The sequence below is a fragment of the Solanum lycopersicum genome, chromosome 3, assembly GCF_036512215.1.
Source record: "Solanum lycopersicum chromosome 3, SLM_r2.1".
NCBI classification, from domain to species: domain Eukaryota; kingdom Viridiplantae; phylum Streptophyta; class Magnoliopsida; order Solanales; family Solanaceae; genus Solanum; species Solanum lycopersicum.
The window spans coordinates 17,557,447-17,580,150 of NC_090802.1; the positions used below are offsets into that span (position 1 = coordinate 17,557,447).

The window sequence follows — 22,704 nt, forward strand, 5'->3', positions numbered from 1 at the left end:
TGGAGGAGCGCATGCAATGCATGAAGGCAACAACTAATCTCTGATATTCCAACCAATCAACTAATGTACAAAATGTTGAATAATAATAATAATAATAATAATGTGGTGGTGACCCTAAAATGCTATAGCAAGTGTAAGAATGGTTTTGATAATTGAGTGGTGATAGTTATGATGTACAAAGTGAGAAGAATGAAAAAGGAGAATAAGATAGGGGTGGTTGTTGGTGGTGCTGCTGCAGATGCACCAGTACCGCTGAATATCATTCCGAACAAGTCGACACTGCCGCTATTGGACTGGTCATGACCCCTGCCGCTTCCTTCACTAGTGCCGCCGCCCACTTGGGGTAAGATGCTTATGCTATTGTCCCTGTTTTATATAAGCTTTACAAGTAAGAAAATGCAGCTGCTATGGCAAAAATAAATATACTGCCATCAGTTTTTAAGTTTTATCTAACATGAACTGCTGCTAGCAAGTAAAATTCTATGATAAGCACTAATTGATGAGTAGCGTGATAAGTTTAAAATTTTCATGCTTTTTGGACGTAGACTTCAATTATGATTTAAAACATTGTGTGTAGACGTGCAATCTGAATATCAAAAGTTATTGTCAAAACTTTTTTGAATATGAGTTAAACAGGCCATTTGGAGGAGCTGTTTTTGGGATTGGGAAGGGAGGCTGTGAATTTTACGAAACAATTACATGTCTAATAAATATGGATTGGTAACCTAGGGAGTAAACTAGGCTTGGATAATTTTTTTTGCAATAAATATACATCTGCAAATTTGAATATGAGTCAACATTTTAATCTGCACTTTCATGTGACACATCTAAGGCTACAAGTTTAAAAGGATATTTTAATATGTTTGACATAAATTTAAATTAAAATTGCAAAAAGTAAAAATTTTATTCGTATTAGTGGAAAAGCATGGAGCAGCAGAGGTCTCACATGCATGTGGTCCTCATCTGTCCTCTGCCCTACCACTCTTATTAGCCAGAAAAATGAAAGATTCCAATTTCCACCGAGTCGTGTCGTTTGGTTGGAATAGGATGCAAAATATTTTCTTTAATATAATTTCATTGATTTTTTTAATTCAGTATTATAGGCACATAATTAATATTAATTTATGTATAACTATGCCTAAAGACAGCTGTAGGTAATAATAAGTACATTATTAATCTCAACATTACATTTTATTCAACTCTATTTTTATATACTGTACCAGACAAACCTTGTCATCTAAAAGTTCATAATATTTTATAAGTTTAAACATTTCCAGGAGAGTAATAACTGAAAATAAAGACAGCCTTTGCATAGCCACACATACTCCCTTTTTTTAAAAAAATGTCTGTCAAGTCAGCTAACTTTTTTTTCTAGTGATAAAAATGTGAAAGACACATCTATAATCATACGTGCTATTTCCTTTTGTGAAATTAACAAGTTTTTTAAGTGGACTAAAAAACAAGTGAAGACTACAATGGGCTGAACATGTAGTGGCCGGCGGGCCCCTACAAGGGGTTTTCACTGTCCCACATAATCACGTGAACACGCAAACCTTTATACTACACTTTACACTTTTTTGGAAAAATAAATTTCCTCTAAATAAACTTTCTAAACTTCAAATCATAATTTGAAATCAGTCTATGAATCAATCAAGGCCATCTGAAGAAGTGATTTTCTCTTATTTGTTTAGGTTTATCTATTTAATTATTACCAGAATCTATGTGTTGTTGATCGATCCCAATTGTGGATAGAAAGATGAGTCCAGCTGGTGCAATTTTATCTGTCAGCTATATTCATTTTAGTTTTAGAGGTACTACTTTTTAATTTGTTCAGGTGGTCTGGTGTGTATGGATCGATTTCACTTCTTCACAGAAAGGTAGTATAATTTTCAAGAAAATAATTATCGAGTTTGAAAGTAGAAGTACCTGGGGCCACCAAGGACACCAGCATTGGCGGTGAGCTGGTTGATTAGAAGGGCGGATTTGGGATCAACGCTGTAGGCTTTGGTATATTGGTTGCTAAGGCCTTGCCCTGAAGGCACAAAAAATGCGCCATTAACCATAGTGTCCCCGTCCGTCCTCCAATTCCATTCATCCCACTGCCCATTGTCTGTGTCCTCCCGCTTCGTCACCTACACGTAATTAATTACAAATCAATCTCTCTCTACTTGAAAATATTGAAGTTAAAGGGATTAAATACATTCACTTTTCAGCTTGGATTTATCTTTATAAGTGAGTAATTATTAGCTCTTAAAAGTTTGATTCTCAATTATAGTTTCAAGTTGGAACTTTAATGGTGTAACAATTCGGGTTGACATATATTTTTTAAAATAATTAAAATTTCATTTTTTTCCTTTTATAAAATGATTGTCAGTCAGTCAGCCGAGCACCAATAAATTGACTAGGGTTCCAAATGCAACAATTATAACCAAAGTATGTCCTAGAAAAAACAACTTTTTACCAGTAGCCCCAAATTAAAAAGGATTGAGAATCTTTTTTTGAATGAGAAAGGAATAACATGGTAAAACCCCGATTTTGTGCAAACTACGCACGAAAGTAGACAAAAATAATTGAGGTTCTAAATGCACAATTATTCCCAAAATATGTTCAAGTACCCAAATTAAAAAGAATTTGAGAAATTTACCTCCTTCAAATTTGGATCATCGGGAGCAGTATATCGATTTCCTTGACTGTTAATGGTAGGATTAGCACTTCCACCAATTGCATACATTTGCCAGTGTGTGAAATCGTTGTTCACCACATGTACATATCCTCTTCTAATTCTTGGCATTCTTTGCACTAATCCTTCTCCGAAATGATTGAATGCAATTGTCACCTAAACAACAATATCTCACAATTACTTACTAAAACCCAGAGAGAGAAAAACACAAAGAGGAAAAATCAGTAATCAACCTGCATTCCTGAATCAGGCAAGTATTTATCATCATGTCCCAAGAGCATAACATCATCATGATGACTAAAATAGTTATTCGATATAGTAATAGCAGTAGACCCCATGATTGCATCAATCAAACCGTCGGTACAATGAGATAATGCACAGTGATCAATCCAGATATTATGAGATCCAAAGATGGATATACCATCACCGTCCGATTTGCCTCTCCACCCAACATGCGTTGGGCTCGACCGTATGTTAGTATTACCCGAAGGGACACAATTGTAAATATGAACGTTATGTATAATCACATGGCTCACATACTGTAATGTAATACACCCATTGCCGGTGATGTGAACATTTGCTCCCCGTCCGTCGATGGTCTTGTAGTTGTTGATAATAAGCTCGTGCTTTAGCTTTATAACCATGTCTGCTGCAAACACGATCCAAAGAGGCTCCTCTTGAACTACGGCGTGACGGAGCGTGCCCGGAATTGGGTTGACTGTGTCTCTGTCGGAGGAGTCTCTAACTACGTAGATCTGACCTCCTTTCCCACCCATTGCACTCTGACCGAAACCAATGGAGCAGTCTGCTAGCCTTTGCCGGTCTTTGGCCCAGTTTGGGTCGCATTGCCAGCAATCATCTATTGGGTTTCCTGTACTGTGACATTTGCTATCTCTTACAATTGTCTGGAATAGTAATCTGGACTCATTAACCCTCCTGTAACAGAAACAAGCTATGAATGAATAAACATGGAATTTGATAGAAAATAATGCAGATATTTAGTTACCTGTGAAGTTGGTGAACAACAGATTCAGGATAAGGGTGTTGGTTTGGAAGGGTAAGATTGAGTTGGGAATCAATTAGAGGTGAGAAGAAGGAGAGAATGAGGTAGATAAATAAGAGAATGGGAGTGGCAGGAGGCATCTTTGCCCTGTAAAACAAACTCTGGGAAGACATATTTTCTTCTTTGAAATGCTTGCTGCTATAAAAATGGAGTATTGTCAGTAATTAGGGTTTTGGACATACTCTACATTGGGGGTGATGACTATGATGTTCACACTATATTGAAGGATGGAGGACGGGAGAGAGCACTTTTATTTCTCTTCTCCTACCTAGGCTCCCTCACTCTCTAATCTCTATTTAGGGGATCTTCAAACCAAACACACGGCATTTCATTTAATTTTCTTCATCATTGATGGCACTATATTTTACTATAATATCATAAACTTTATTGCATTTTTGTGTTATTTCGTTCGGAAACATTATACTCCCTCTATTTTTATTTATTTCTCAATTTTCTATTTCATACATTTATTAAGTATATATTGAGTTTATTATTTTATGCTTATTAACCAATAGAATTCTAAAATTAATTTACTCATTACAGAGATTTTACTATTTTAAAAATATTATTTTTTTAAAATAAATTGAAAGTTTAATAAATAAAAAAAGATACTATTTTTTTCTTAATGTATGCTCCCTCCGTCTATAATTGTTTGTCACCTTAAAGGTTATGTATTCTCCTTGAGGAAAATTTTATACTAATTTGACTAATATAATTTTACTATAACAAAAATATCAAAAGTCCATATAATTTTTCAATTGAACAAAATGAAGTAATTTTTTAGAGATAAAATTAAAAAAAAATTTAATTCATTCTTATTTAAATTAACAATTAATGTTAAACACTTATTTTTAATATATCTATCAAATAATTATAAATAATGAAAGTGAAAAATAACAAGTAAAACGGAAAGAACAGAAAGTCAAAATTCCACCAGTAAAAGGAACAAAGGGATATATAAAAAAATATTGTTACTCGTTTTGTGTTGTGGAAACCTTACAAAAAAAAAGAATCAACAAACCAAACAAGAAAAAATGAGATAAAAAAAAATCCAAAATTTGTAAATAATGTGGTTTAATAAAAGTGAAAGTCAAGGGCATCTTTGATACTTCAATTTGTGAACTAAAAGCCTGTTTGGCTCAACTTAAAAGTTGATCAAACTGACTTAAAAGTTGGTTTTTGACTTATTTAACTGTTTGGCAATACTCAAAATAACTTATTTTAAGCCAAAAGTTAAAAGCTGGGGTAGGAGTGCTTTTTTTTTTTAGCTTATAAGCTGTTTTAAGTTGACCATATTTTTATTTTTTTGCCTTTAATATTTTTATACAATCTCCAAATTACCCATATAACCCCAACATCTCTTTCTTCCATTTTCCCCTTTTCACGTTTGACATAACAACTTCAGCACTTTTATCCAAACGCATAACTCCTTATTTTAAAAATAAGTTTCAGCACTTTCAAAAGTACTTTTTTAAAGCTGCTTTTATTAAGCTCATCCAAACGGGTCCTTATTTATGATCGGATCCGATCTTCTTTTTTTTAAAAAAAAAAAGTAAAAAGGATCTAAAATATGAAAGACATAAAAATATTAAAGAGAATTCAATATTTATTCTAAGGAAAAAAATTAAAATATATTTGAATTTTGATTGTATTATGTAATAATCTCAAATTTTGAGGACATATTAATCCTGCACTATTTAATAATTATTTTAAAGATTTATATATTACTATTTATAACGATACAATATTTATGGTGTTCACGTAGACACACACACACACACACACATATATATATATATATATATATGTATATTCAAAATATATTGTTAAATATTATAGAGATAAAATTCCTTTGATATTTATTAAGCAATTTGAGTCAAAATTCAAATATATTTGATATATTTTTCTCTTTATTCAATTACATGGTATAATTTTATGTGGTAAAGGGTTTTGAATAGACCACCTCAGCTCTACTTGATTCTGCCCTTTGACATGAGTTGTTGTGCTCTACCCTGTGTATGTTAGATGTTTGACAAGTAAATGGAACTCTTTTTGTTTTTGTTTTTCTTGTTACAAGGTAATTTGATGATGTTAAAAAAATATGTGTTTTAGACTTTTAAATTTAAGGGGTTTTATTTTAAAAAGTTAATAGGTTATAAATTACTAGGTTTTTAACAAATATTGAATACTATTTGTAGAAAAAATAAAATTTTTATGAAAAATGAAGGAATTATTAGAAAAAATTGACACATTTGGAGTATAATATCTCATGAAAAAAAATTTAAAATAAGAACGGAAAAAGGCCCAAAATACTCTCAAAGTATTGAAAATGGTACAAAATTACCCTCCATCCACATATTGGCTACAAAATACCCTTCCCACCCACCTATTTGGTCCAAAATACCTTTGTCGTCCACCTTATGGTTCAAAATTGATCACTTATTTAACGATTTTATATTTAAACTATTTAAATATTTTTTAAAATATGTGACGCTCAACTTTTTGTTATAATTTAACTTATTTGTATAATTTATAAATCAATCCACTATCCACCCATTACTAATTAAATCCCTCTAAATTAATGAACCCATCACATTATTAATGCAAGCTACTACCAATTGTGTGTTTTTAAAAATTATAGAAGTAAATTATCATACATTCAAGTGGCTAAATAAAAATCACCGATAAACTTAAAAGTCTGACTATGTTCATCTTAATTATTCTTACGTCTCAATTATGTGATGTTACTTTATAGGTAACTTTTTTTCAAAATAATATATTAAAGGTTTTAAAACAAATCATAAATATTTATAAAATTTTATTTAAAAAATTCATGAATTAATTCGGGATGTATTACTTCTTTAGCTTTAATCATAAATTTCTAATTCAATTTTGAAAGAAAGTGTCCTCCTAAATAAGCGACTCAACCTAAATTTAATTGGGGCTTCGATTCAGACTCGAATAATTTTGAATGTCATTTTCAGGAATCTATAATTTTATCGTGTTTTAGTAGTGTTTATGACGATTTTGATATTATAATTGAATTACTAATTGGGTGAGGTTTAATTAGTAATGAGTCAGTAGTGGGTTGGTTTACAAATTATATTAATAAATTATAATTATAATCAATAGTTGAACTCCAAGTATTTTAAAAAATATTTAAAGAGTTTAATTTTAAAACAATTAAAAAAGTGGTCAATTTTGAACCAAATAATGGATGACAAGGGTATTTTGGAGCCAATAGGTAGATGAAAAGGGCATTTTGGAGCCAATAGGTAGATGAAGGGTAATTTTATATTATTTTCAATACTTTAAGGACCCGTTTAGTAGGAGATATTAATCAAAAGAATCCATGGATTAAAATTTAGTCCAACAAAAACATTGTTTGGTTATTTTATTTAACCTAATCCATGAATTAGTTATACCTCATACAAGGTCTTATTTTATCCCTAGAAAAGGGAGGGATAGGTAATCCAAGGTTTGTTAAACCTTGGATAAGATCCCTAAATGACTAAACTAACCCTTTATTCTTTTTTTTTTTAAATTTCTTTTGTAATTTAATTTCCTTTTTATTTATATTAGGGTGGTTATCAATGTTCTTTTTTTATTCTCCAAATTTGTTTGGTGTAATTTAATGATTTTACTAATATTTTTTTTCCATTTTTTCTTGATTTTTTTTATATTCAAGATAATTTGCCAATTACCCACTTGAACTATTGTTTAAAAATAAAAATAAAAATAAAATAAGCTTTAGGTATTAACAATTTAAGTAGTCTTAAATCTATGTTAAGTTTAAGATATATACTTAACTCACAAAAAATTAGAAATACATTGCGTCATCACTGATCTTCTTAGTGGTACATCATACCTTAAAATTAATAACAATTTTATATATATGTATTTGATTTAACTAATTAAATGGAATAAATAATTCTTTAAAAAAGTTATCCGGTCCGGTAGTTATCTGCGTTGACTTAGTTACATGAAGTAAACACTCATAATAACACAAGAGTATAATAGGAAAGAATTTTTTTGTAGAATTATAAATTAAACACAAAATTAAGTGAAAAGTAGTGAACCAAACACTTGATAAAAAATAATCCTTGCATTACTAATTCACGCATTTGTCACGACCCAAATCGGATCGCGACTGGCATCCACACTTACCCTCCTATGTGAGCGAACCAACCAATCTAAACCTTAACATTTCAATGTAATAACAACAGAAAGTAATGCGGAAGACTTAACTCATTAATAAAATCAATTCATTAACTTCTAAAATTCAACATCTATTATTCCCCAAAATCTGGAAGTCATCATCACAAGAACATCTACGATCAAATGACTAAACTAAGAGTATCCTAAAAGCTAAAAATACATAAGAAGCTAGTCCATGCCGGAGGTTCAAGGCATCAAGACATGAAGGAGAAGATCCAGTCCAAGCTAGAAGTGTTAGCTCACCCTGAAGATCCGGTGTGACGAAGACTGGCTTGAGTTACTGTTGAGTCGAAGATGACGGCACGTTTGCTGCACTCCACAAATAACAAGAAGAAAAACATAAAAGTAGGGGTCAGTACAAACCACGGGTACTGAGTAGATATCATCGGCCAACTCAAAATAGAAAACAGTATATAATTAGCAATATCATAAAATCAACTAATATCCTTAGCATGCACCATTTACAGTTACCATAACCCTTGGTTACAACACCAAGCACATCAATAAGGACTCACACCTCCTCATCATACTCATTTGGGAATTAGGTTCATTAGATTGAATATATTAACATCTTTCAAAATTCATTATCTTTATTCCCCTCGTGTCGGTACGTGACACTCCGCTCCTCAATATACTATCCTGGTGTCGGAACGTGACACTCTGATCCTCATATACTATCCTGGTACCGGAACGTGGCACCCGATCCATATTCTATCCTGGTGTCGGAACGTGACACCCGATCCATATTCTATCCTGGTACCGGAACGTGGCACCCGATCCATATACTATCCTGGTGTCGGAACGTGACACTCCGATCCTCATATACTATCCTGGTACCGGAACGTGGCACCCGATCCATATTCTATCCTGGTGTCGGAACGTGACACCCGATCCATATTCTATCCTGGTACCGGAACGTGGCACCCGATCCCCTAATCTCACTACTTTCATTCATTAAGCCTTCTTTTATACCAAGGCATCATCATTAATAAAGTAGATTAGGGTTTCTTTTCAAGATTTGGGATTCAATAGCTTCATCATGCTTATTTATTCACAATTACATAATCACATCATTCATGCAAGCATACAATTAAGCATATAGAAGGTTTACAATACTACTAATACATATCATTCGTTATTAAGAGTTTACTACGAATAGCATGAAAACCATAACCTACCTCCACCGAAGAATTGAAATCAAGCAAGTTAATCTTCAAAGCTTGGTGTTTTCCTCTTCTCTCGATCATTTCTCTCTCTCCCTTCTTGTTCTTTCTGTTTTCTTATTCAAACCCTCTTTCTTTTACCCTAATTAGTATATAATTAAGAATAAAAGATGGCAATAATACCCCACTAATTAACTTAAGGTTACCTCTTTTAACCCCCAAGAATTTGAGTTATTAATATAAACCCACGAAATATATAATTATAGCAGGAATAGTCCAAAACGTCCCTTAAAACTTAACCAGAAATCCGACTCCAACTGGGATTACGCAAGCTGTAACGGGCCGTCGCGCCTGCGACGGTCCGTCCTGCAGGTCGTCGCAAAGTTCAGAGACCCAAATTTCCACCAAGGGCCTGTGACGGTCCGTCGCGCCTGCGACGGTCCGTCCTGCCATTTCGTTACAAAGTTCAGAGAGTCGATTTCAGCATCCAAATTTCAGAATTTCTAAGTGTTTTGGGACGAGACACCCTCGACGGTCCGTCGTGCCCATGACGGTCCGTCGTTGGGTTCGTCGCCTCAGCCTGTTTTTCCAGAAATAAAATCTGCTGCTCAAAACGACTAAACAGGTCGTTACAGCATTACTAATCGCTGCACTATTAATCCATGCATTACTAATCTCTGCACTATTAATGTTTGTACGAAACGACCCCTATGTGTTTTGTTTACTTTGCAATGTATGAAATGATCCTTGTTGCACTCAATTCAAACTACCATTTTGCTTCAGTGTCATGGACACTACTTTTTAATTGTTGGAACCAAGATTTAATTAAATTGTAATACAGACATGTGGTTAATTTCGATAATTCTTAAAACTTATGGGTATAAATCATATTTTTCACAAAAAAAATAAACTATGTTTCCAAATACTATGTCAAACAAATAGTGTAATCTCATCCAAATTTTAACACAAATAATATTTATAAAAAATGTTTGAAAATCTATTGCCAAACCATAATGTAGTATGGGCAAAGTAAGTCTTGAAATATGGGGTGCACGTAAGACTCATGAATCTAGGACATGCATGTCATTTATATTTAATTTTATAATTTTATTACTAAAAGAATAAGTAAAAGTGAATAATATAAAAATATATTATAATTATTATTTAAAAAAGTATTAATAATTAATAATATAGAAAAAAAATACTCCAATTATAATTAATTTTTGAGAAAGATAAATCTAAGAAATCTCTAAAATCTAACATCACAAAAGATGATAATCCAAAAATAATCTTTTAACCAAAAAATCATTTCGCCCCATATCACGGCTTCTCTTCTTTTTTTTTTCTTTTTTCATTTCTTGTTCTTTGTATTATCACATTTCTGATTTGATTTAAAATACAAAAGATGGTGTTGGTGATAGCAAGTAACGGGTGGGGTCGGGCGACGGGGTAATGACATAGCTAGAAATTTTGTAAAGAGTGTCTAAGAATTACATCAATTAAAAAAATAATGAATGGGTGTTCTGAAATTTTTTAAATCAAACTACATAGTATTAATGATTGAATTTCTTAATGAACAAATGTACAAAAAAAGTTAATTACATAATATTTAATTTTAATGTGCATATTTAGTTTGATATAACGTGATTAGACGAAAGAAAAAAAGAAGAAAGTTCAACTTAGAATGATATCATTTTTACGCTTCAAGTAACGATGACGGTAACAATGAGACATGTAAAATAAAGAGTACAATTAAACAATTTTTTCAAAAGAAAATTCTATATGGAGCCTTTTTTGGCGTTTTGTTATTTTATACATAATTTCAGGGTTGTTTATTAATTCAAATTAAATAATAAATAAGTTTTATTTAAAATTTTAACTAAAAAAGTCAAATCAATTAAAATTCTAATTGGCTGCTAAATTTTTAAATTTTTTTCTTAAATTCTTGAGTTGTATTTTATTAAGGATTATTTTATCAAATAATATTAATTTTGAATTATTTCTAATAATAGATTTTTAACTATTTTTTTTTGATTTAAAAAGTAACTAAAAAGACTCTTGTTAAAATATAAAAAATAGCATAATAAACAGTGTTGTTGGTGAGTATCGAGAACTTACGCCCCCCACCCCCTGCACGCTACTTCCTCAGGCCCAAGAATCAATGGGTTCTACATAATTTGTTGTTCACGGTATCCAAAATATATTAAGTAATCATTTAAAATATCATTTTACTTATACATACAATATAATTTTTTGGCGAACTGTAGCTCCGCCATTGGGGGCTCTTTGAAACAACTATTAAAATATGTCTCTTGGCCTAAAATTGACTAAAATGCGTAAAATCGTCCAACTCTTACTACAATGTTTTAATGATTTTTTAATTTTATTAGTATTGTTAGTACCTTATAGAAGCTATTATTTTTTTAGTTATGATTATATATGGCATATCAAATTAAAATATGAGTTAATGAATTGAGCTAATTAATAAATAAATAGATCAAATCAACTCAATTTGGATAAATGGGATGATTATAATTTTATGAGTAAATTTTATCGTTGTGAGTTAATCAAATCACCAGTGATATCATCCTTCTAGGAAGCTCTTTGTTAAGATAAATGATATTCAAATTATAACAAACTGCTGCTGAGTCAGCTTAGTTCGTTAAATTGATTGTATAATTTGTTAGTTAGTTACATAACCAACTAGTGAAAGTGTTAGTTAGTTTTTTGTTTTGTGTTTCTGCATTAGTTTAGTTTTGTATATAAAGACCTTCATCTTCAATAATGAAAAGTTAAGCTTTCATACTCAAAACACATGTTCATATTATACTCCAATGGAGTTTGTATCAATGGTGGAATTGTAGATTTAACATGGTATCAGAGCTTGGTTAAGAATCGACAGTAGAATATCATCTTCTTCTTCGTCTCTGTTTTCTTCTTCTTCTTACTGTGATTTGAGTAATTGGGATTTTCTGGATTCGTGTTTTTTTTTTCGTTTATCATGGCGATAGATGAATCGGTATCAACTACTGCAAGTGTACCCAGCTTGATTGATTCAAGCAATCCGTTGTACTTACATCCTTCACATAATCCTAGCGCGGCACTCGTTCCAATCCTTTTTAATGTAGGAGGATATGGTTCATGGCGACGAAGTGTACTCCGTGCTTTATCAGCGAAGAACAAGCTAGGCTTCGTTAATGGCGATTGTAAGAAACCTGGAGTCAATTCAGCTCATATCCGGCACTAGGAACGTTGCGATGACATGGTTACATCGTGGATTCTCAATTCTCTGTCCGAGGAGATTTATGATAGTGTAGAATATGTCAATAACTCGATGGAACTTTAGAAGGAACTTGAAGATCGATATGATCAGACAAACGGGGCAAAACTGTATCAAATTCAAAAGGATATCAATGATCTGACTCAAGGTACTCTTGATATTACTGCATATTATACAAAAATGAAAAGACTATGGGAAGAACTTAACAATCTTTGCAACAAATATCACTGTGTCTATGCTTGTTCGTGTAGGGCAAAAGAAAATGTGTACAAAGCTGAGCAGGATCGTCGTCTAATACAGTTTATCATGAGCTTAAATGAAGTATATACTGCTGTAAGAGGAAACATTCTTATGTTGAATCCATTGCCTTCAATGGCTCAAGCCTTTTCGATCCTAATTCAAGAAGAGAAACAGCGAGAATTTAAACCACATAATGTGATGAATATTGACTCTGTGTCTCTTAATGCTGGATCTAAAATTTTTAATCGTGGATCGACCAGTAGCACAGGACGTCAACATGCAGGGAATTATGTGGATAACTCCTAGTTGTTCTGTGATTTCTACAAGAGAGCAAGACACACAATAAAAACTTGTTATAAGCTCCATGGATACCCCCAAAATACTCAAAATGAGCACAACAAGCAGAATCTAACATCTTAGCCTACCAATAATCCCAATTTCAATAGGAGCACACAAGCGTACAACTTTAATCCTAATTTCAACTATAAGCGAGTTGCAGCAAATGTTCATGGCATATCTGCTGACTCAATGAGTAATGAAATGAGTGATCAAATGAAAAAGGATGCAGATGACAATGTGACTTTGTCAAAGGAACAATATCACAATATTATGAGAATGCTGCATCATTTCCAGGTAAACAATGCTGGAGCAATTGAAGATAATCCTGAGATGGGGAATGGTTCTGTAAACTTTGCAGGTAATATAGTTTGTACTTCTTCTATTGATTATTATAAATCTTCATGTAAACATTTTGAATCAAAGTCTGACTTGTGGATCTTAGATTCAGGGGCATCGAACCATATGACTTTCTATAAATCCTACCTAACAAACATTAGATCTTTGCCATATCCCATCTTGATAAGCCTACCAAATGGGTACAAAGTAAAAGTGACTGAGCTAGGAGATGTAACACTTACACCTAGAATCATTCTATACAAAGTGTTGTATGTGCCTTCTTTCAAATTTAATCTAATTTCCATACACTCACTTACTGTTCCTTTGAAAGGTATTGTAACATTCAATGACACTACTTGTGTCATGACCAAAATCCGGGCCGCGACTGGCACCCACACTTACCCTTCTATGTGAGCGAACCAACCAATCTAAACCTTAACATTTCAATGTAATAACAACAGAAAATAATGCGGAAGACTTAAACTCATTAATAAAAACCAATTCAATAACTATCAATATTCAACATCTATTATTCCCAAAACCTGGAAGTCATCATTACAAGAACATCTACTTTAAACTACTAAATCTAAGAGTTTCTAAAAGCTAAAAATACATAAGAAGCTAGTCCATGCCGGAGGTTCAAGGCATCAAGACATGAAGGAGAAGATCCAGTCCAAGCTAGAAGCGTTAGCTCACCCTGAAGATCCGGTGTGACGAAGACTGGCTTGAGTTACTGTTGAGTCGAAGGTGACAGCACGTTTGCTGCACTCCACAAATAACAAGAAGAAAACATAAAAGTAGGGGTCAGTACAAAACACGGGTACTGAGTAGATATCATCGGCCAACTCAAAATAGAAAACAGTATGTATTAGGCAATATCATAAAATCAACTAATATCCTTAGCATGCAGCATTTGTAGTTACCATAACCCTTGGTTACAACACCAAGCACATCAGTGAGGACTCACACCTCCTCATCATACTCATTTGGGAATTTAATTCATTAGATTGGATATATTATCATATTTCAAGATTCATTATCTTTATTCCCCTCGTGTCGGTACGTGACACTCCGCTCCTCAATATACTATCCTGGTGTCGGAACGTGACACTCCGATCCATATTCTATCCTGGTACCGGAACGTGGCACCCGATCCATATTCTATCCTGGTGTCGGAACGTGACACTCCGATCCTCATATACTATCCTGGTACCGGAACGTGGCACCCGATCCATATTCTATCCTGGTGTCGGAACGTGACACCCGATCCATATATTCTATCCTGGTACCAGAACGTGGCACCCGATCCATATTCTATCCTGGTGTCGGAACGTGACACCCGATCCATATTCTATCCTGGTGTCGGAACGTGACACCCGATCCATATTCTATCCTGGTACCGGAACGTGGCACCCGATCCATATTCTATCCTGGTGTCGGAACGTGACACCCGATCCATATTCTATCCTGGTGTCGGAACGTGACACCCGATCCATATTCTATCCTGGTACCGAAACGTGGCACCTGATCCCCTAATCTCACCACTTTCGTTCATCAAGCCTTCTTTTATACCAAGGCATCATCATTAACAAGTAGATTAGGGTTTCTTTTCAAGATTTGGGATTCAATAGCTTCATCATGCTTATTTATTCACAATTACATAATCACATCATTCATGCAAGCATACAATTAAGCATATAGAAGGTTTACAATACTACTAACACATATCATTCGCTATTAAGAGTTTACTACGAATAGCATGAAATAACCATAACCTACCTCCACCGAAGAATTGCGATCAACAAGCTATCTTCTCAAAATCCTTGCTATCCTCTTCGTTTCTCTCTCTCTCTACTCGTTCTCTTTCTTTTTCTGTCTCTCTTCGTTCTTTCTATTTTTCTTATTCAAACCCTCTTTCTTTTACCCTAATTAGTATATAATTAAGAATAAAAGATGGCAATAATACCCCACTAATTAACTTAGGGTTACCTCTTTTAACCCCCAAGAATTTGAGTTATTAATATAAACCCACGAAATCTATAATTAAGGAAAGAATAGTCCCAAAACGTCCCTTAAAACATGTAAGGAAATCCGATTCTGCCTGGGATTTGCGCAACCTGTGACGGGCCATCGTGCCTGCGACGGTCCGTCCTGCAGGTCGTCGCAAGGTTCAGAGACCCAATATTTCCACCAAGGGTCTGTGACGGTCCGTCCTGCCATTCCGTCACAAAGTTCAGAGAGTCGATTTTCAGTACCCAATTTCAGATTTTCTAAGTGTTTTGAAACGAGACCCTGCGACGGTCCGTCGTGCCCATGACGTTCCGTCGTGGGGTCCGTCGCTTCTGCCAGTTTTTCCAGAATTGAAGTCTGTTGCTCAAAACGACTAAATGGGTCGTTACATTAGATACCAATTTACCCATCGTTCGTCCCTGAACGATCAAAAGAAGGAAAACAAGGGCGAAAAAGAGTACCTGAATCTGTAAACAGATGTGGGTATTTTTCTCGCATATCCGCCTCCTTCTCCGAAGTGGCTTCTTCAACCGGTCGATTCTTCCATTGCACCTTGATGGATGCAATCTCTCTTGACCTCAACTTGCGAACTTCTCTATCTAAAATAGCAACAGGCTCCTCCTCATAAGACAAGTTCTCATCAAGCAAAACTGAATCCCAACGGATAATGTAGTTTCCATCCCCGTGGTATCTTTTTAACATCGACACATGGAATACCGGATGTACTCCGGACAGCCCTAGGGGCAAGGCTAACTCATAAGCCACCTCCCCTACTCGCTTGAGTACTTCAAATGGTCCAATGTACCTTGGACTTAGTTTACCCCTTTTTCCAAACCGCATCACCCCTTTCATGGGTGAAACTTTCAACAAGACTTGTTCACCTTCCATGAACTCTAAGTCTCTAACCTTTTGATCTGCATATTCTTTTTGTCTACTTTGCGCCGCTAGAAGCTTTTCTTGAATAGACTTCATTTTTTCCATAGAATCCCTCAAAAGGTCAGTACCCCAAGGCCTAACCTCAAATGCATCAAACCAACCAATGGGAGACCTACATCTCCTACCATACAATGCTTCGAATGGAGCCATATCAATACTTGCGTGATAGCTATTATTGTATGAAAACTCCGCTAAGGGTAGGAAGCTATCCCAATGACCACCAAACTCTATCACACACGCACGAAGCATATCCTCCAACACTTGAATCGTCCTTTCAGACTGACCATCGGTCTGAGGATGGAACGCAGTACTAAGGTCCAACCTAGTACCCAATTCCGCATGCAATGTTTTTCAAAACTTAGAAGTAAACTATGTACCTCTATCTGATATGATGGATAGTGAAACCCCATGCAATCGCACCACTTCCGAGATGTAAAGTTTGGCTAACTTTTCTGCATTGTAAGTCACCTTGACCGGAATGAAATGAGCAGATTTAGTTAACCTATCAACAATCACCCAAATAGAATCAAACTTTCCCAATGTCTTGGGAAGACCAACCACGAAGTCCATTGCAATCCTCTCCCATTTCCATTCCGGAATGGGCATTATCTGAAGTGTTCCTCCGGGCCTTTGGTGTTCATACTTTACTTGTTGATAGTTTGGACACTTAGCAATAAAGTCAACAATATCACGCTTCATTCTACTCCACTAAAAGTGTTGTTTTAGGTCACGATACATCTTGGTTGCACCCGGATGTATAGAATACCTTGAACTATGAGCCTCTGTCAGAATAGTGTTGATCAAATCATCGACGCGGGGTACACATACCCTTCCCTTGATTCTCAAAACACCTTCCTCATCGATTTGTGCTTCCTTAGCCTCCCCTCGCAATACTTTATCTTGAATTCTTCTTAGTTTCTCATCATCAAACTGTTTTCCCTTAATTTTGTCAAGAAAAGAAGATCTTGACTCCACACAAGCCAACAATCCTCCCTTCTCATTTACTTCTAATCTCATAAGGTCGTTAGCCAGAATATGAACTTCTCTAGCTAATGGGCGTCTAGAAGCTTGCAAGTGAGCTAGACTTCCCATGCTTCCCGCCTTTCTACTTAAAGCATCCGCTACAACATTCGCCTTCCCCGGATGATACAAAATAGTGATGTCGTGGTCCTTCAGTAGTTCCATCCATCTCCTCTGTCTCAAGTTCAAATCTTTCTGAGTAAAGACATACTGTAGGCTACGATGATCCGTATAGACCTCACACTTAACCCTATATAAATAGTGTCTCCATTGCTTTAATGCAAACACTACCGCAGCCAATTCCAAATCATGAGTTGGATAGTTACGTTCATGCACTTTTAATTGTCTTGAAGCATAAGCAATCACATTCTTCTCTTGCATTAGCACTGCACCCAAACCCGAATAGGATGCATCACAATAGACAATGAAATTCTTACCTTCCACTGGCAAGGTGAGAATTGGTGCAGTAGTCAACAGAGTCTTGAGATTCTGAAAGCTTTCCTCACACTCATCCGACCATACAAATGGAACATTTTTCTTAGTCAAGTTCGTCAGTTGGGAAGCAATAGAAGAGAATCCCTTGACAAATCGGCGGTAGTAGCTAGCTAACCCAACAAAGCTCCTTATTTCTGACACATTAGTAGGTCTTACCCAATTCTTCACTGTGTCAATCTTAGAAGGATCCACCATCACTCCATCCTTAGAAACCACGTGCCCCAAGAACGACACTGCATCTAGCCAAAACTCACACTTAGAGAACTTGGCATAAAGCTTTTTCTCCCTCAACATTTCCAATACCATTCTCAAATGCTCTTCATGTTCCTTCTTGCTCTTTAAGTATACTAGTATATCATCAATAAATACGATCACGAAGAGGTCCAAATATGGCTTAAAAATCCCATTCATCAAGCTCATGAACGCAGCAGGGGCATTCGTTAGACCAAAAGACATCACTACAAATTCGTAATGCCCATACCTCGTTCGAAAAGCAGTCTTTGGCACATCCGTTGCCCGTATTTTCAATTGATGATAACCGGATCTCAAATCAATCTTAGAGAAGACACAAGCACCTTGTAACTGATCGAACAAGTCATCAATGCGGGGAAGAGGATACTTGTTCTTTATGGTTACCTTGTTTAGTTGTCTGTAGTCTATACACATTCGAAAACTCCCATCCTTCTTCTTTACAAACAAAACCGGAGCACCCCAAGGAGATGCACTTGGTCTAATAAAGCCTTTGTTCAATAACTCTTGAAGTTGTGCCTTTAACTCTCTTAACTCCGCGGGAGCCATTCTATAAAGGGGTATAGAAATGGGGCGTGTGCCCGGTTCGAGATCAATACAGAAGTCAATATCCCTATCCGGTGGCATACCAGGAAGATCTGCAGGGAACACATCCAGAAACTCACGAACTACTGAAACCGACTCAATCGAAGGTACTTGGGTAGTGTCATCCTTGAGTTGTGCCAAGAAAGCTAAACACCCTTTACTAATCATTTTCTTAGCACGAAGAAAGGAGACGATGCGGACCGGATTGGAAGTGTAGTCACCTTCCCACACTAACGGGTCTGTCCTAGGCTTGGCTAACGTCACCGTTTTAGCATTACAATCCAAGATTGCAAATTGCAGAGAAAGCCAAGTCATACCCAGAATCACATCAAAATCATCCATTTCTAAGATAACCAAATCTACATAAGTGTTGCTCCCCACAAAGTTTACCAAACAAGACCTATATACCTTTTCAACTACCACAGACTCACCCACCGGAGTAGAAACACGAATAGGCATATCAAGAAATTCACAAAGTAAATTTAGACCATTAGCAAATGAGGAAGATACATAAGAAAACGTGGATCCAGGATCAAACAATACGGAAGCCATGCAATCACAAACCAGAAGATTACCTGTGATGACAGCATCAGATGCCTCCGCTTCAGACCGCCCAGGGAAAGCGTAACAATGGGCCCTATCGTTCGTTTGTTCGTTGCCCCTACCATGTTGTGATGTGGTGGCCCCAGTTTGCCCATTACCTCGGCCGTTTTGGTGACCACCATTTCCTCGACCACCACGTCCTCCAGAATAACGGCCTCTGCCATGACCACCTCTACCTCTAACATTTGGAGGTCTGTAACTCTGTTTTGGACAATATCTCTTAATATGTCCAGTCTCCCCACATCCATAGCACTCTCTGGGTTCATGCATAGGTCTCTCAGAGAAGTGTTGACCGGTCGGAGGTGGACCCCCAACTACAGTCTGTAGTGAAGACTGAATTGGTCGGACTGAGTAACTTCCCAAACCCTGTCCTCTAGTGTAAGTACCATTAAACTCACCTCCCCTTTGAAACCTTTTTGATGTCGATGTCGTAGTGAAGTCGTCGTAGTGAAGTCGTCTGGCTTCACTCCTTCCACTTCTATCACAAAGTCTACCACCTCTTGGAAGGATTTTGCCGTTGCCGCTATCTGTAAGGCCGAAATCCGCAATTCTGACCTCAACCCGTTCACAAACCGGCGAATTCGCTCTTGGGGACTGAAACATAATTGAGTGGCATATCTGGATAGTGCGCGAAACCTAGCCTCGTAAGCATTTACCGACATCCTACCTTGCTCTAGGCTCAAGAACTCATCCCTTTTCCTATCCCTCAAAGTTCGGGGGATATACTTCTCCATAAACAAGCTAGAGAATGAGGCCCAAGTCATAGGTGGTGCCTCTGTTGGTTGACACTCAATATGTGACCGCCACCACATTTTGGCGTTCCCTTGAAACTGATAATTCACAAACTCAACACCAAACCGTTCTACTATACCCATCTTGTGTAGTAGCTCATGACAGTCAACCAGAAAATCGTAAGCATCCTCAGATTCCGCACCCTTGAAGACTGGAGGTTTCAATTTCAAGAACTTACTGAAAAGTTCATGCTGATCATTTGTCATTATAGGCCCAGTAGTCAGACGTGGAAACGTGCCTATTTCCAATGGAACATCCATGCGGGGAGCCATAGTAGCCGCATGTTGTACCTCCGGAGCCTGAGGTGCTGGTGCAGAAAACACTGGGGGTGTCTGGCCCTGATCAGACAACCCGCTAAGATAAGCCAGAACCTGATTGATCATCTCTTGGATAGGTTGGGCTGGCATTTCCTCATTTTGCACTTGTTCAGTTTCCCCATCCTCCCCTTCTCTTATTACCTCCTCAGTCGGTGGAGGAGTCACTGCCCTAGTATCAGATGGGCTAGGTGCTCGTCCTCTTCCCCTAGAGGACGTCCTCCCACGACCTCTACCACGGCCCCTTGCTGCTGTTCTTCCTCGAGCTACAGCCCCAGTGGCTGGCTCAGACGCTTGTTGTCTTGCCGATGTTGGTGTTGGCATAGTCGTTGCTCTAGTTCTAACCATCTGCGAAAGAGAGTGGAGATGGTCAGATACCAATTCGTATCGTCTAGATACCAATTGGACTCAAGTAGTAGCACGAAAGAAAGAATGAAAGAGTGAAATTTTCCTAAAGTCTTATAGCCTCTCAAGGAAAAGTAAAGGCGTCCCCCTACCGTTCCTTAAGACTCTACTAGACCTGTTCTTGTGTGATGAGACCAACGAACCTAATGCTCTGATACCAAGTTTGTCACGACCCAAATCCGGGCCGCGACTGGCACCCACACTTACCCTCCTATGTGAGCGAACCAACCAATCTAAACCTTAACATTTCAATGTAATAACAACAGAAAATAATGCGGAAGACTTAAACTCATTAATAAAAACCAATTCAATAACTATCAATATTCAACATCTATTATTCCCAAAACCTGGAAGTCATCATCACAAGAACATCTACTTTAAACTACTAATTCTAAGAGTTTCTAAAAGCTAAAAATACATAAGAAGCTAGTCCATGCCGGAGGTTCAAGGCATCAAGACATGAAGGAGAAGATCCAGTCCAAGCTAGAAGCGTTAGCTCACCCTGAAGATCCGGTGTGACGAAGACTGGCTTGAGTTACTGTTGAGTCGAAGGTGACGGCACGTTTGCTGCACTCCACAAATAACAAGAAGAAAACATAAAGGTAGGGGTCAGTACAAAACACGGGTACTGAGTAGATATCATCGGCCAACTCAAAATAGAAAACAGTATGTATTAGGCAATATCATAAAATCAACTAATATCCTTAGCATGCAGCATTTATAGTTACCATAACCCTTGGTTACAACACCAAGCACATCAATGAGGACTCACACCTCCTCATCATACTCATTTGGGAATTTAGTTCATTAGATTGGATATATTATCATATTTCAAGATTCATTATCTTTATTCCCCTCGTGTCGGTACGTGACACTCCGCTCCTTAATATACTATCCTGGTGTCGGAACATGACACTCCGATCCATATTCTATCCTGGTACCGGAACGTGGCACCCGATCCATATTCTATCCTGGTGTCGGAACGTGACACTCCGATCCTCATATACTATCCTGGTACCGGAACGTGGCACCCAATCCATATTCTATCCTGGTGTCGGAACGTGACACCCGATCCATATATTCTATCCTGGTACCGGAACGTGGCACCCGATCCATATTCTATCCTGGTGTCGGAACGTGACACCCGATCCATATTCTATCCTGGTGTCGGAACGTGACACCCGATCCATATTCTATCCTGGTACCAGAACGTGGCACCCGATCCATATTCTATCCTGGTGTCGGAACGTGACACCCGATCCATATTCTATCCTGGTGTCGGAACGTGACACCCGATCCATATTCTATTCTGGTACCGGAACGTGGCACCCGATCCCCTAATCTCACCACTTTCGTTCATCAAGCCTTCTTTTATACCAAGGCATCATCATTAACAAGTAGATTAGGGTTTCTTTTCAAGATTTGGGATTCAATAGCTTCATCATGCTTATTTATTCACAATTACATAATCACATCATTCATGCAAGCATACAATTAAGCATATAGAAGGTTTACAATACTACTAACACATATCATTCGCTATTAAGAGTTTACTACGAATGGCATGAAATAACCATAACCTACCTCCACCGAAGAATTGCGATCAACAAGCTATCTTCTCAAAATCCTTGCTATCCTCTTTGTTTCTCTCTCTCTCTACTCGTTCTCTTTCTTTTTCTGTCTCTCTTCGTTCTTTCTATTTTTCTTATTCAAACCCTCTTTCTTTTACCCTAATTAGTATATAATTAAGAATAAAATATGGCAATAATACCCCACTAATTAACTTAGGGTTACCTCTTTTAACCCCCAAGAATTTGAGTTATTAATATAAACCCACGAAATCTATAATTAAGGAAAGAATAGTCCCAAAACGTCCCTTAAAACATGTAAGGAAATCCGATTCTGCCTGGGATTTGCGCAACCTGTGACGGGCCGTCGTGCCTGCAACGGTCCGTCCTGCAGGTCGTCGCAAGGTT

General features: G+C 36.6%; 2 protein-coding genes across 2 annotated transcripts; one reads left to right on the forward strand and one right to left on the reverse strand.

Annotated features, from left to right (window-relative positions):
• Window positions 1–21: 21 nt before the first annotated feature.
• Window positions 22–4,154, reverse strand: LOC101260911 (probable pectate lyase 5). Its single transcript, XM_004234862.5, has 5 exons — window positions 3,687–4,154; window positions 2,914–3,616; window positions 2,645–2,836; window positions 1,927–2,132; window positions 22–366 (listed from the first exon to the last, which is right to left on the reverse strand). The coding sequence occupies exons 1-5, from the start codon at window positions 3,854–3,856 to the stop codon at window positions 123–125; spliced, it is 1,515 nt and encodes a 504-aa protein (XP_004234910.1). The 5' UTR covers window positions 3,857–4,154; the 3' UTR covers window positions 22–122.
• A 7,971-nt stretch (window positions 4,155–12,125) lies between these two features.
• LOC138347439 (uncharacterized) lies at window positions 12,126–12,950 on the forward strand. Its single transcript, XM_069295734.1, has 2 exons — window positions 12,126–12,364; window positions 12,656–12,950. The coding sequence occupies exons 1-2, from the start codon at window positions 12,126–12,128 to the stop codon at window positions 12,948–12,950; spliced, it is 534 nt and encodes a 177-aa protein (XP_069151835.1).
• Window positions 12,951–22,704: the final 9,754 nt, after the last annotated feature.